Source organism: Chiloscyllium plagiosum, unplaced genomic scaffold (genome assembly GCF_037043375.1).
Source record: "Chiloscyllium plagiosum isolate Xiang-an unplaced genomic scaffold, Cpla_swu_hap1 HiC_scaffold_19, whole genome shotgun sequence".
Lineage (NCBI taxonomy): Eukaryota > Metazoa > Chordata > Chondrichthyes > Orectolobiformes > Hemiscylliidae > Chiloscyllium > Chiloscyllium plagiosum.
In genome coordinates, this window is record NW_028270157.1 from 43728196 (window position 1) to 43742491 (window position 14296).

At 39.3% G+C, this 14296-nt stretch overlaps 2 protein-coding genes across 2 annotated transcripts in view; one reads left to right on the top strand and one right to left on the bottom strand.

Moving 5' to 3' along the window:
• Positions 1–14030, top strand: part of LOC122559621 (metalloproteinase inhibitor 3) — a 32756-nt gene extending 18726 nt beyond the window's left edge. The window contains exons 2-5 of the mRNA XM_043709415.2: positions 4087–4169; positions 7496–7607; positions 11011–11132; positions 11534–14030. Coding sequence (XP_043565350.1) covers positions 4087–4169; positions 7496–7607; positions 11011–11132; positions 11534–11731 — 515 coding nt within the window. The 3' untranslated portion in view covers positions 11732–14030. The remainder of the gene's footprint in view (positions 1–4086; positions 4170–7495; positions 7608–11010; positions 11133–11533) is intronic.
• syn3 (synapsin III) overlaps positions 1–14296 on the bottom strand; it is a 232351-nt gene that overhangs the window by 99866 nt on the left and 118189 nt on the right. The window lies entirely within an intron of this gene.

Consider the following 14296-nt stretch of genomic DNA (forward strand, 5'->3'; position numbering starts at 1 on the left):
GCATGTCCAGCAGTCGCTTAAAGGTCACTAATGACTCTGCATGAAAAATTAGTACTGTTGGGGTAGGTGACAAAGAAAGAAGATGTTGCAGGCAGTAGTGAGTGAGTAGAGCTTGAGCCTTAGTGGGAGGTGCATGTGGTAGTAGAGATGGAGTAAGTGCAAGGTAGCAGAGACAAGATAGTGAATCTCACCCTGGCAGCGTGCAGAACGTCATTGATCTTCTGACAGTACTGAGCGTTTCTCCAGATGACTGAGACCTCACTGACACAGGTGGCAAACTCAGAGCAGGCTGGTAGAGGCTGGTGTTGTGCTACCTACTGCCAATCCTAGGGAAACAGAACAGCCCTCACTCAATCTACCAGGACCTCCAGGCCCATGACGACAAAGTAATGAACTAAAATTCCCCTTCCCTACCATATTTTGGAAAAAACGTCCAGTTGACCATTCAGGGCTGCTGAGACTGACAGTACTCCTCCAGATACACAATGGCGTTTTAAAGATGGCGCCAGCACTAGAGTTAAGAGATCATTATAGGATATCCCAGTGGTGGCAAGGGGTAGAAACGGCCTATCAGATGAATGCATAGGCAAAGGGGCAAGGTAGGTAGTTAATGAAGCGAGTTTTGGATGATGTGGCTGGGCCTGGTTGAGAGAAATCCTCCAGTAATGCAACAAAATTGACACTTAGCCAAAAATATGACAAGATTCCACACCCATGGTTAAAATTGACAAATTAAGGGGATTCTGTATCATTGCAGTGGTACAAAGAATAAAATGATTTAGTCATGCAACTTAAATGGCAGGTTTATTGACTCGTGGGCTGTGGGCACCACTGGCTGGGTTAGCAATGATCATCAATTGTTTGTTGTCCTTGTGAAGGTGGTGGTGAGTTGCTTTCTGGAACCACTTACAAGAATGTACACGCATAATATCTTTAGGGAGGGAGTTTCAGGAGTTTGAGCCAGAATTAGTGAATATAAGCTTAAGAACAAAAGAGTAAAGGAATATTGAAATGTGTTAAATAGTAGAGCTACTGTAAAGATGTTCACAAGAAGCCAAAATAGAGAACAAAACCAAACACTTGATGCAAAAACCAATGTCAGGACTGCAGGGCAAGAAGAGCTCAGACAGATGAAGTCCATCACACAAATATTGCATTTGCAAAACTATAAACCACTTCCAGAATATGCACAGGAGGAAGACAGTCATGTGCAGCACAGAACTTGAATGCTGCTAATAAAAAGACATTTTTTGACAATGTTTTGCATCAGGACAATTCACAAGAGTACCAATTCAAGAGGAAAACCAATACTTACACCGCATGGGAGAAGAATGCTGGCTGCCTACTTAACAGATTCCTAGCCAATCTGGTAGAGCCATTGTCATGGAAAGTACACCAATTATTGATGATTCAAAATTAACTGCGAGACTTTGTTTAAATGTTAAACCAGGCAGATTGATTCGTTGGTCAGGGCATTGGCCAGGCACAGCATCTGTTTATCTTTTTTCTGTCTGCAAAAAAAAGGGCCTCTGTGCATTAATAAATAGAACTTCCAGTGCACTCAAGTACGTTACACTGCAAGTTTGAAATTGTTTGTCAGTGTAATTCATCACACACAGGATTATGCAGCAAATGTTATCCAATCGTAGACTCACATCAAATGTTGGGCACGATTGTGAAATTTGCAATCAAGATCTGGTTGGGTATGGTTCAGTAGCTTGCTTGCTGTGAACAGCCGAAGAAATACGCTGTTTGATACTATCTGCCAATCTTTGGAACATTGCTGGCATTACCATCATACTGAAACTCATGTACCATATTATACATTTGTGGGATAGGCAGAATATCCCTTTGGCTTGACAGCAGCATCCTGTTAGTGACAAACGACACTCATGTGGCTACGAGATTAAAGGTCCCCAGATGACATTATGGGATCTGAACTAGTAGAGAAGTGCTTGTGAAAGCAATTCAGGAGTTCAAAGATGTTTTACAAAAGACAATGGATCAATAAGAAGGTTCTGTTCAGAAAGGACTCATAAGTATGATTCTAAGGATAAGAGACTTCAGTTAGCTGGACAGAGGGGTGAAGTAGAGGCTTCAGATGAGGTTGAGACAACATTTGATTAAAGATGTTCAAAATGTTAAGGGGCCTGGACAGAGTTGATGGAAAACTGTACCCATTATGAATATGAGTGAAAACCTGAGGGCATAGATTTAAAGTGATTGTTCAAAGAACCAGAACCAAAATGATTTTTTTAAACCGACAAGTACCTGTAGTTAGGATCCAGAATTCACTGCCTCAGAATGTGCTGATTCAAATGAGGCCATAACAATCTGAAGAGAATACATTTGGAGGACTCTGAGGAAAATGTAGCTGAGTGGGAACAGCTAAGTTGATCTCTTGGACGTAGGATGAACACAATAGTGGCCTCCTCCTGTGCTGTGACCATTCTATCAGTTTATAAAACTGCATGTTCAGTCATCCTGAAGCCAAAAGAATTTCTATTTGCTGCCTGATGTAACACTGATCCTGAAGGAACTGAGAAATTCTATCTTTAGATGAATCTCTGCTCCCTGTTACAGCTATAGACTGTCATATAAATGACCAGAAATGTGCATTGTTGGGCACTTCTGGTGAACAGTGTTAGAGCAGGTTTCAGTGCCAGATTTCTCTATGTAATGAGCTTCTCAGATCCACTGCTGTTCTCTTCAGTCATCTGTACAATTCTTGTCCATAAAAGTCAGATTGCCCTGAAATTGCTTTCAGAAGCTAAGCCAGATCCCTCCAACAAGATGAGAAACAATGTTATTTACTGCCAGTGTTTTTCCACATTCTTGCTCCATCTGGTGTGCTGCCCCCTTGCTCCATCATGCTGTCGTCATGCCCCATTGCTGGTTGCTGGCCAGGAACAAAGGTCTGCTTGTGTTTGAGGATTGTAGACTAAACACAGGGACACTTGAGTGGAAGTCACACCTCTTCCCTTGAAACAAAATGATCAGCCGAGCTAAAGAACTCAAGGCACCAAGGCTGCTGTTAACTTGGGCTGGTACTGGTTTTTAAGCCCACCAAACATTTACTTGGCTCAAGGAGCCTTAAGCTTCCAGGACATAAAATTACAGGAAAATGGAGGGTGGGGGCAGCAGAAGAATAAACAATGCAGCATAAACTAATCAGCCCAAATTTATTAAATTGATTCAGAGCACAACTGCGTCATCTGCACAGCAGGAGCTTTCCTATGAGAGAATATATCTCCTCAGTTTACAGATACCTCCCAGCTTCCGGAGTAGCTTCATAGATGCCTCCTGGCAAAGGACAAATAAACTTCCAGTAAATTATCCTTCATTCCTTTATTTTATTGTTTACTTCTCTCAAAGAGAGGATTCTGCTTTTGAAAAATGAAAAGTGAGAACACAAGTGGGCCATTCAGCCAGCTCTTGATATTAAATATGATCATGGCTGATTTTCCACTTTAACTTCACTATCAGAAGAATAGTTTTGTTTACAGAAGCAGTCAGTTTGCCTCCTTTTCTCTGAGTGAGGCACTTCATTCAAGTAGTGAAATTGATTATATTATCTCCTTAGCAAGTTGCCTCCCCCCTAATTTTCTCTCTTTCTCTTCTAAAGGCATTAACTCTTGGCGTTAGTTCCTCAGCTGTAGGTAATCCTACAGTTTCTCTCCAATATGCACATCCTTCCTGTGTGAGCATATATTCAATGTTTACTTTGAAAGATTACTAGCTGTCCCAAGGTCCTGTTTTCACATATATTTAAAACTGATCAAGATTGGAAATCTTGTTAGATATCGCATGCTGTTTGCCATGAGTACTGTGGTCTTTTTTTAATGTCCTGGCTGAAATTGATTAACTAGGAAGTTTTCCAGTTAAGTTTCACACTGGACAATGAATTTATCAACAGAACCATCAAGGAGCTCAGACCAGTTTCAACAAAAATATTGAGGATGCTGAACATATGCAATTTACAGGTTTTCCATTTGTAAGATATCAGACTGATAAATGTTTCTGTTAAGTACTAAAATTGTGCATTAAAACTAAATGACCTTGTATGATTCATTCATTGTCTTCCAGTGATCCGGGCAAAAGTGGTTGGAAAGAAGTTGCTGAAGGATGGACCTTTTGGTACAATGCGCTACACCATCAAACAGTTGAAGGTGAGTGACACCAAATTAGTCAATACCATGAAGAATCTGAATGTATGTGACTCAATGATGCAGTGTTATTTCAAATCCAGCAGCTGAATCTGAATCGGGTATTGAGTAACAGAATGATACTGGATGTAAAGATGTCAAGATGTTTGATTCCCACCACAAAAATATCAGTCACCTTGAAGAGAACAAGATCGTTTTTCTTCTAAATTATTCTTTGAAAGGGTGACAATGCTGGTTTTCATCATCCTGTGATAGTAATGCAAGTCAGTTCATCAGCTGATATCTTGCCTCTTTCCACTGTAAAGAAAAGCCTCTCTGATAGTCAGCTGGCCTTAGCTAATGTTACACACCAAACATGTTAGGAATTATAGAGATGGAGATAGCCTGCATCTTATGTGACAGGGTATACAATGCATGAATGATATGTTTTCCAATCTCATTGAAGCACAATGAACTTAGATGTGAGGGTGGAGTGGTGGACAGGGAGATTATGGTGTTAGGAGGAACAGAAACAAGAAATATTGCTGCAGGGAAGGAGGCAAATTTGAATAATGGTATAGTATACAAACCACAAGATTGTGTATCATGCTGATCAACAAAAATAAATAGTTTTCCAAAGGAGGTGTAAAGGCCAGTGATAAAGCAGTTAACAACCAGATTCAAGAAGTTGTGTGTGACAGAAGCTGTGACTTCTGCCTCAATCCAATGCATCATGTAATGCTGAAGCCCCAATTGGGAATGTACCCCAAATGAAACCATAGATATTAAGATTACAATGTACCCATATCTGGACTAATGCTGCAATTAGGGCTGAAGCTTAATGTTTCTAGTTGATAGCAAACTGAGTTCACCCGCCAGGTTATTGACCAGTTGGTGTCACTTAATGGCACTATTAGCAAACCTTTCAATCACTTCACTGGTGTTTGATAGGTGGCTGAAGAACCAATCATTGACTTAGTTAAGATTTGCTGGCATTTTGGGAATGGGACGTAGACAGGTAATTTTCCACATCATTACACATAGTCGAAGCAAAATCTAAATAAAATGGAAACCAAGAAGCAGGGGTTGTATGGTATCAAATGGGAGTGAATCATTCCTTTGCATTTCCTATAAGCTGTATAGGTGTAAGAGCTTACAGTACACCAGCTGCAGAATACCAGAATTGTTCCTTCAAACCAGTGTGTTTTGGAGAGCACAAGGGGTGACAGACCTTTAAAAATAGATCAACGATATCGAGTTGGAAGACCCTATCCCTTAACAGATGGCAGATACACACAGGGACAGTCAGATGAACAGCAGCATTGTGAAATGCCTGGATGGCATTTCCTGCTGCTCCCCCATCTGCTGGTAACACTTTCTCTGGACAGGTGTGTACTCGGCTTCACTGTGAACATCAGGGTGGGGATGACCTTTCTCCAGGGATTACACATTCATGCAAAATAAATTGAAAACATTGAAGTCAAATATATTACCTTAACGGAAAGGATTGATTTCAATACCTTTAGGAAGTGCTAATGTCAATTTATCTGACAGAATCTGACACCATTTCTAAGCAGGTAATCTCCAAGGATTTAGTAATACCAGGCTCTGAAGTCATGTCTTTTAATGTTGAAATATGATGCATGTTAAAAAAAATCACTGAGGCACTGGCATCTTTGTCCAAATTTACTTCCTCCAACAAACTCTTCTAAAGAGCTCAGTTTACTTTTCTAGCTGACTCTCACCAAGCTTATACAGCACTGTGTTTGTTGCAATATCTGCCACATTGTACTGTATAATATAAATGACATTTTTATTTCTTTCAAATAAAGTTTAAAAAACGTAGCAAGTTTTAAATATAGTGGTATGTTTTTAGCATCAGACCTCACGATATCATCGAGCATTGCCCGTTTTATACATGTGGTAAAGTGACTAATTGCCAAGCCAATGAAGAGCTGCTGAAAACAAACTCCTCCTTGTTACGACGTAATGCTCTCCAGACTTATTTTTCCCTTCCAATTAGGTTTTATTATAGTCTTTAAAATAAATGAAACTCAATTTCAACATATTTTTAACTATTTCAGATACCCTTGTGTTATGAAACTCAGCCTCTCCTTCTCATCTCTGTGCTGCCTTTTGGTGCCAATATCCAAAAACACATTTGTTTTCACATGGATACTGACAATACCTAGCTCTCTCACTACAATGGTTGTCAATTGCTCTATTGTTCCTAAATTACCAGATTTGTTACTGGAAATCCAGTTCGTATTGAGCAAAAACTTTCTCTGATAAAATATTGGAAAGATGGAAAGCATTGTGTTTAGTCCCTGCTCCAAACTCCCACCAACTCAAACCCTCACCCTAGCAACAGTTTGAAACTCAGTCAATTTGTGATGTTAGATTTGATCCCAAATGAGCCTCCAATTTCACATTTTCACAAACAGTACGATGAACCATTTTCAGCTCCGTAATGTTGACTTCGCCCAGTCTTATCTCATCTGCTGAGATCCTTAACCATGCTTTTGTCTCTTCCAGACTCAATTATTTCAACGCAGACCTGGCCTCAGGAAACTTGAGGTTGTCCTTGACTCTACTGCCTGTGTCCTAGCCCACAGCATTCCCCTCGCAGTCGTGTTGCCTGAACACATTATTTCACAATCAAGCTATATGATGATCTTAAAATTCTCCTCCCAATTTTCAAATCCTTCCATTGCCTTATCCACCTCCTCTGCCCCAGCAGCTTCATAATCTCATCCAACTATACAACCCTGAGATATCGGTGTGGCATGTGTATACCTGTATATGACTATCTCACTTTCATCCTTTTTAAGGCACTCCTAAAGTATACCTCCTTGGCCAAGTGCTAGTTCATCTTGATGTAGCTTGATGTCACATGTTGCTTTATACACCCCAGTAAAGGTCCCTGAGACATTTTGTTGCATTAAAGAATATGCAAGTCATACTATTACAGCTCTGATATTTGAACTCAACTTTTACAAATTAAAAGCAAATCACAAAACAATTTTGAGTGAGGAGATGATGCGGGTGCTGTAAATCTGAAACAAACAGAGAATGCTGGAGAAACTCAGCAGGTCTGGCAGCATCTGTGGAGAAATGAACAGAGTTAATGTTTTGAGTCAGTTCTTCTTCAGTTCTGAAAAAGATTAATACCAGATTCAAAAAATCAACTCTCTCTCTCTCCACCGATGCTGTCAGACCTGCTGAGTTTCTCCAGCAATCGGTGTGATTGTTTCAGTTTTCCAGTGCATTAATGCTACATTTGCATCCTTTTGTCAAGAAACTGACTGTCTGTCTGGATTGTAGTTGACAATGGTTTCTCTCTTCCAAAGATGTACCGTGGTTTCAACAAAATACACCATGTTCAGTATGTCTATACCGAAGCTGCAGAGAGTCTGTGTGGTGTCCGGCTTCAGGTGAACAAGTTCCAGTATCTCATCACAGGTAAAAGGCACCGTTTAACAAAACTTAAACTGTAACCATATACAGTGTATTTGATTTTCAGAGCAATATTTGATAGATACCTTTGATAAATTCAAAACTGTTGATTCAGGCTTACCCCGCTGAGGTTGCAGAAGATTGTATGAAAAATTAAACAGGGGATACTGGAATATGCTTTTTGACAAAACTTCTTTACTGGGGAAATTTGGCATCCAGTTTGATTTCCAGGAACCCAACATTGTACCCAAGGGTTCAAAGCAGGGAGGACTTTTACTAAGTTGTCAATATTTATTTATTAAATACACCAATGACAAGAGCTCCAAACTCATCCCAGTTTACTCTCCACTTCAGTCACCTGCAGCCTTTGTAATATCTATTCAGAAAGTCATTGTATGCCTATGAATACTACGCATTTGAATTGTGTAATGCTCAGTCTAATGCAACATCTTGTGATTGCAATAAAAATTAACAAATAAATGAGATGAATAAATCATACAACCAAAAAGACTTTGACCCGCTGACGATGCTGTAGGTTAATGTTTAAACAAACATCAATCTGGCATCTAGCTTTTAACCTATTGCAAGACAGAAGACAGACTGCTTGACACACCTGAAGTAGCAAGACCATTGCAATCCCACAACAAGACACCAAACCTATCATCAGATGGCCTATGAAAATGGAAGTGAAACTAATTGGAAAGCCATTTCACAGTTGCCTCAGTACTAAAGGTCAAATGAGCTTCTTTTATTGTGTTTGATTATATGAACAGGTAAAAACAATGACTGCAGATGCTGGAAACCAGATTCTGGATTAGTGGTGCTGGAAGAGCACAGCAATTCAGGCAGCATCCGAGGACAGGCAAAATCGACGTTTCGGGCAAAAGCCCTTCATCAGGAAGGGCTTCCTGATGAAGGGCTTTTGCCCGAAACGTTGATTTTGCCTGTCCTCGGATGCTGCCTGAATTGCTGTGCTCTTCCAGCACCACTATATGAACAGGTGACTCCAGCACATCCTTTGACCTTAGAAAAGATACAGAACTGATAATTAAAGATAATTCCAAGTATTAAGAATTGAAGTTGACGGAATGCCTGGAGTAGATAACCTTGATCTCTTTCTTTGGAAAATAAGCTCTTAAAGTTACGTTGCATTTACATGAATGTAAAGGAAATTTACAAAACTTATGTAGGTTAATTATTCACTGCAGGGTTCAAATGTCATGGTTAAATATTGGAGCACTGAGTAAGAAGGGAAATCAAGCAGAATGTTTTCACACAACAATTATGAACAAGTTACTAGGAAATGGCACACAGTATAAATGGGTGGTGAGATCATGACCTAAATTGTGTTTTGAGGAGAAAGGAATTTGGGGGATAATGCGAGGACGACAGTAGGTGAAAATCAATTATAAATAAGAGCTCATGTGTTGACCTGACTGATTTGTTCTGAGGGATCCCAGGCCACACTGGCAGGTAGAGTTGGTTTCATTCGTGAAAACCCTCAGGGGTCATGCATCACATCTTCCATCATTATCAAGACTGAAAACACCAGTATCTGATACTTCAGTTTGTTGGGACTGGCAGAAACCATTAGAAAATGTAAAAAAAACACACATGGAAACAATGTCATTGAGGATGAGTTGATTGATTTGTACTGACCCTTCTGACAGGAAGCTATAGAGGTTGTCAGTTGTGCAGCAGCAGGAAATTACCTTCTCCATCCTCCCTCTCCAAAGCCATGCCACACAAAAACATCAAGAAATTCCCTTCTCGACCTTTCACCACCATCCTCTCCAAACCATTGCTCACCAGGTTCTGCATGGACCTGGACAATGAAGTGACCTAGTGGGGAAAGTGGAGGGGCTTGGTCTGCACAAAGGGGAACAGGGGTTACAAAAAAAAAAGAGAAAACGGTTTCAAACATTTCATCGCATGAATACTTACCTGTCTGGGAACAGGAAATCCGAGGTAAACAATTCCTTTCAAAGTAACACAGAATTTCTAAATGAAAGCTGCAGGAGTTCAGGAGGTACCAAATGGAGAAAATGATAATGATTGTGATAATAGTGAACACTTTTTTATAATATGTCAGTTATACAATTTAATATTGATCAGAATTATTTCATAAAGAATTGTATTTGTGTTGTCATATCAGCTTTACAATGAATTATTTGAAATGCAGTGACTGTGTTGAAGTCAAATATCAAACAGTTTAGCTTTGACCTCACTAGTCTGCAGAGACAGGGTTTAAAGTGATTGCTTTTTGAGCAGGAAAGTATATCAGCCATTTTTTTTTCCAAAAAAAGTGCTGTGTCCAACTTATGCCTGTTATCCAGTGCTAATTGAACACCGTGGTATTTCAGATATGAATAGCTTACTCATGTGTTGTGGCTTTAATTTTAATGGAGTGATGATGATTATTGGGATACTGATGCATTCTTTCAATTCTGTTTCTGTGCGAGTCCAAATTCAACCATCTATTGACACAAATACAGAAGGTATTGTTACTAAATGACGACATCATTTTATAAAGAAGTTAGTGAGATTGAAAAGGGAACACTTGAACACCAAATAACAGCCATAAAAAGAATCAAAAAGTAGCCTTTGAGAATCTGGAGCAGCTCTTAGTGTCATAGAGATGTACAGCATGGAAACACACCTCCTTCGGTCCAACTTGTCCATGCTGAACAGATATCCCAACCCAATCTAGTCCCACCTGCCAGCATCCGGCCATATCCCTCCAAACCCTTCCTATTCATATACCCATCCAAATGCCTCTTAAATGTTGCAATTGTACCAGCCTCCACCACGTTCTCTGGCAGCTCATTCCATACACGTACCACCCTCTGCGTGAAAAAGTTGCCCCTTAGGTCTCTTTTATATCTTTCCCCTCTCACCCTAAACCTATGACCTCTAGTTCTGGACTTCCCGATCCCAGGGAAAAGACTTTGCCTATTTATCCTATCCATGCCCCTCATTATTTTGTAAACCTCTATAAGGTCACCCCTCAGCCTCCGACGCTGCAGGGAAAACAACCCCAGCCTGTTCAGCCTCTCCCTGTAGCTCAGATCCTCCAATCCTGGCAACATCCTTGTACATCTTTTCTGAATCCTTTCAAGTTTCACAACATCCTTCTGATAGGAAGGAGACCAGAATTGTACACAATATTCCAACAGTGGCCTAACCAATGTCCTGTACACAACCTCCCAACTCCTGTACTCAATACTCTGACCAATAAAGGAAAGCATACCAAACGCTGCCTTCACTATCCTATCTACCTGCGACTCCATTTTCAAGGAGCTATGAACCTGCACTCCAAGGTCTCTGAACATTAGAATAATTTTAAGCATTGATGGAAAATGTTAAAAGAAGCACATACTTAAAATCCTTTTCTTTTCTTCATGAACAGGTAGAGTTTATGATGGGAAAGTCTATACTGGAGTGTGTAATTTCATTGTGCCATGGGAGAAATTAACCCTGTCACAACGCAAGGGTCTGAATCATCGTTACCAGCATGGTTGCAATTGCAAGGTACATATATTTTCATAGATACAGCACTTTACTGCTTAACTACCAATCCAGTGTAATGTATTTACAGTTGTGTATCTGCTAATTGTGCTTAAGAATGGAGTAATTAGAAAGAAACAGTAGCTCATATCGTGATAATGGGAGGAATTAACTCAAATAATAGCTAATTTAAAATGAGTGAAGGATATTTGCAGTGACACAAGAAGAACCCAGTGTTACTAACTGTACATTTTCTGATATTAATCCAATGTCCACATACTGTTTAGCTAAAATGCTTCTGTTTAATTATTATACTTATTCCACATATGAATATTCAGTATAAGAGTTTTACATAAACAGACCTGAAGACAATGTGTTCACTCTAAGAAATCTAACACTCTTCCATGTCATTCTTATCTCTCCAGATCAAACCTTGTTATTATCTGCCATGTTTTGTGACAGCAAAGAATGAGTGCCTGTGGACTGATATGTTGTCTGACCAGGGATACATGGGGCACCAGGCTAAGCACTATGTATGCATCCGGCAAAAGGAAGGTTACTGCAGTTGGTACAGAGGTGCAGCACCCCCGGACAAAACCAGGATCAATGCCACAGACCCCTGAAAGGGAAAACCCTCTGTACACATGCTGGCTAGCAAGGGTGGCCATCTTGTGTGACACAGCCATGATGTAATACCTGTCTATTCCCAGCATTAGCACATCAAACACAGACCTCTAGGCCATTTTTCTGTTTCCTCAGAATTATTTTTAATGCATCCAGTGCATGGGCTATTTGTCTCCATACCAACCAATCTTGCTTCAGACATGCTCCTTGCAGCAAAAAATATATCAATGAGCTTTAGGTACATTTTATTATCAGTGTCCTGTGCCATATGCAACTGCTACTGCCCTTTATAAATGTGGCACACAGGTGGTCCAAACATTTCAGGCAATTTTTTTGATTTTTTTTCCTTTATTTAATTAGAAAAAATATTCAAATTACAACACTATTTGTTGTTACATAGATCACTTATTTGGTATTAGAATGCATTTTCAAAATACGTAACAGAACTTATTCTACAGTGCTGTGAGGGAAATAAAAATCCTAAAATCTGTCTGGTGTATGCCTGAAAGGTGATTTTCTCTTTATGCTTAAAAACATTTGAATTTTAGAGAAATTGTACTACATCCCTACATCTGACCTGGGGAGTCAGTCTCAAAATCACTAAGCCCTTTGGACAGAGACGGACTTCCTGCATTTACATAACTGACAACAGCTCCACTGTATAAACAGCAGAGTGGCACCTGCAGATTTTTTTCTGTGCTGCCAGTGGAATAAAGGAGCATCGATATTGTCATTGGCTTTTATATACCGTGGCAAACAACCAAAAGGAGGCAATCTGCTCTCCTGCCAGTGGCTGCGCTCATGAAGATCTAAGTGCCTTCTGAGCTGCCATGCAATAAAAGGTACTAGTTTCCTATTTTTTATGAAAAAAATATAATTGTAGAATCACAATGCTCCAACTATTGGCAAAGATTTCAATCCTCTATAATAAAATGGTGTTAGACTTTATAATGGCAGACCCTTCTCATATTTCACTCGAAAGTGGGTGGAAATTCAGTGGAAAATGTTTGAAGACCTACTATGGCTTCTCCATCCAATTTCCAATCCCCATCATCAGGACCACCAATGACACCACCTCTCCTTGCTGCATCTAAATGTCCCAAAGAATTTCCTGTCTTTCAACAGAACCTTTCTTGGGCCATCATGTTGTAGATTGCAGTGTATACTCACCATGAGAGCAAAGATGTTTGAAAAACAAAATTGGCAACCAACAAAATTTTGCATTTATGTGATATATTTAATATAACATTCCCTAACTGCTTCAGCAGCAAAAGAAACAAAATAAGGGCTATGAGAAATGTAATGTGCAAAAATCACAACTTTGAAAACTTCCTGGAGTTGTTATATAGTGACAAAGCCCCTATGCTCACAAAGAATGTTCCATGCCTGAGATGATAGGGAACATCTTTCTCACATTTGCTGAACATCTCTAATGAACTATTTGTACCACCAGTTAGAAAGTAGAGCAGCACATCTGATGTGAGCCAACTAAGATGATATAACTGTTGTGTCATACAATATAAATAACTGTCATCTGGTTTTGCAGACCCCCTGCACACCTCCACTTTATCACTGATGATTAAACCCCAGACTGCTTCTTATATTTGTACGTTGGTTACAACATCAATCAATGGACATTCTGAAAAAAATACACACCTATAAATTTGGAGCATGAATAAACATGTACCTATATAACTCTTTTCAAAAATATATTGATTACTGACATAAGCTATATTTTATACAGTACACTTCTGTATGAGTGGGCATTTCATTCATATGAATATATATAATTACATTAAAAGTATTGTCATGTCTGGATAATGTGCTTTTCAAAGCTGGATAAGTGACAGGCAGAATATTGGTGGGGAACAAGCTAATTAAAAACACTTTTTAAACATTTAATTTGATTTATCTTTGTAAAGTTAATTGTTTTTTTTCCTGAGTTTGCCTGGTTTATGTAAATATACATGCAATGTATCTACCTACAGTAGGCACACAGCAAGAGTGGGTTGTCTGTGTACGTGTTTGTGTGTATCTGTGAGTCTGCGAATCTATCTGCCCAATAACAGCATGATTTAATGGCTGAAGGAACTTCGAAAGAGCGAGAAACCAATTAAATGAAATAAAGCTTTCTTGGAGGAATGTACTTATCACTAAATTTACATTGTTTGTAGATTTCTCTGCATTATTTGTGAATTTTATATGTCATGAATGTAAGTTCTTTTAAAAAAAACTTTCCAACGTCACTTTTACAGTGTCATCTAAACAGTAAAATTACTATTATTTCTATCACAGTAACTCAGTCTCTGCCTCTCTTTTCCTCCTTTATTGACAATTTGTTCATTTAGTGTATTACTGTTCCTAAGAGTCTCATTAAAAGTGAAGAATTACATTGTATTTCCTCTCTTCTCCCTGGAAGAGACTAACATCAATTGTATAGTTGATGTTATCAGGCTAAGGCTGGAGGAGTATAGACAATGACAGGGAAAACTGAGCATTTCTCAAGATGAACTTAGTCCAAGACCATGATGCAGATTAATCTTGGAAAGTAACTAGCAGGTTTC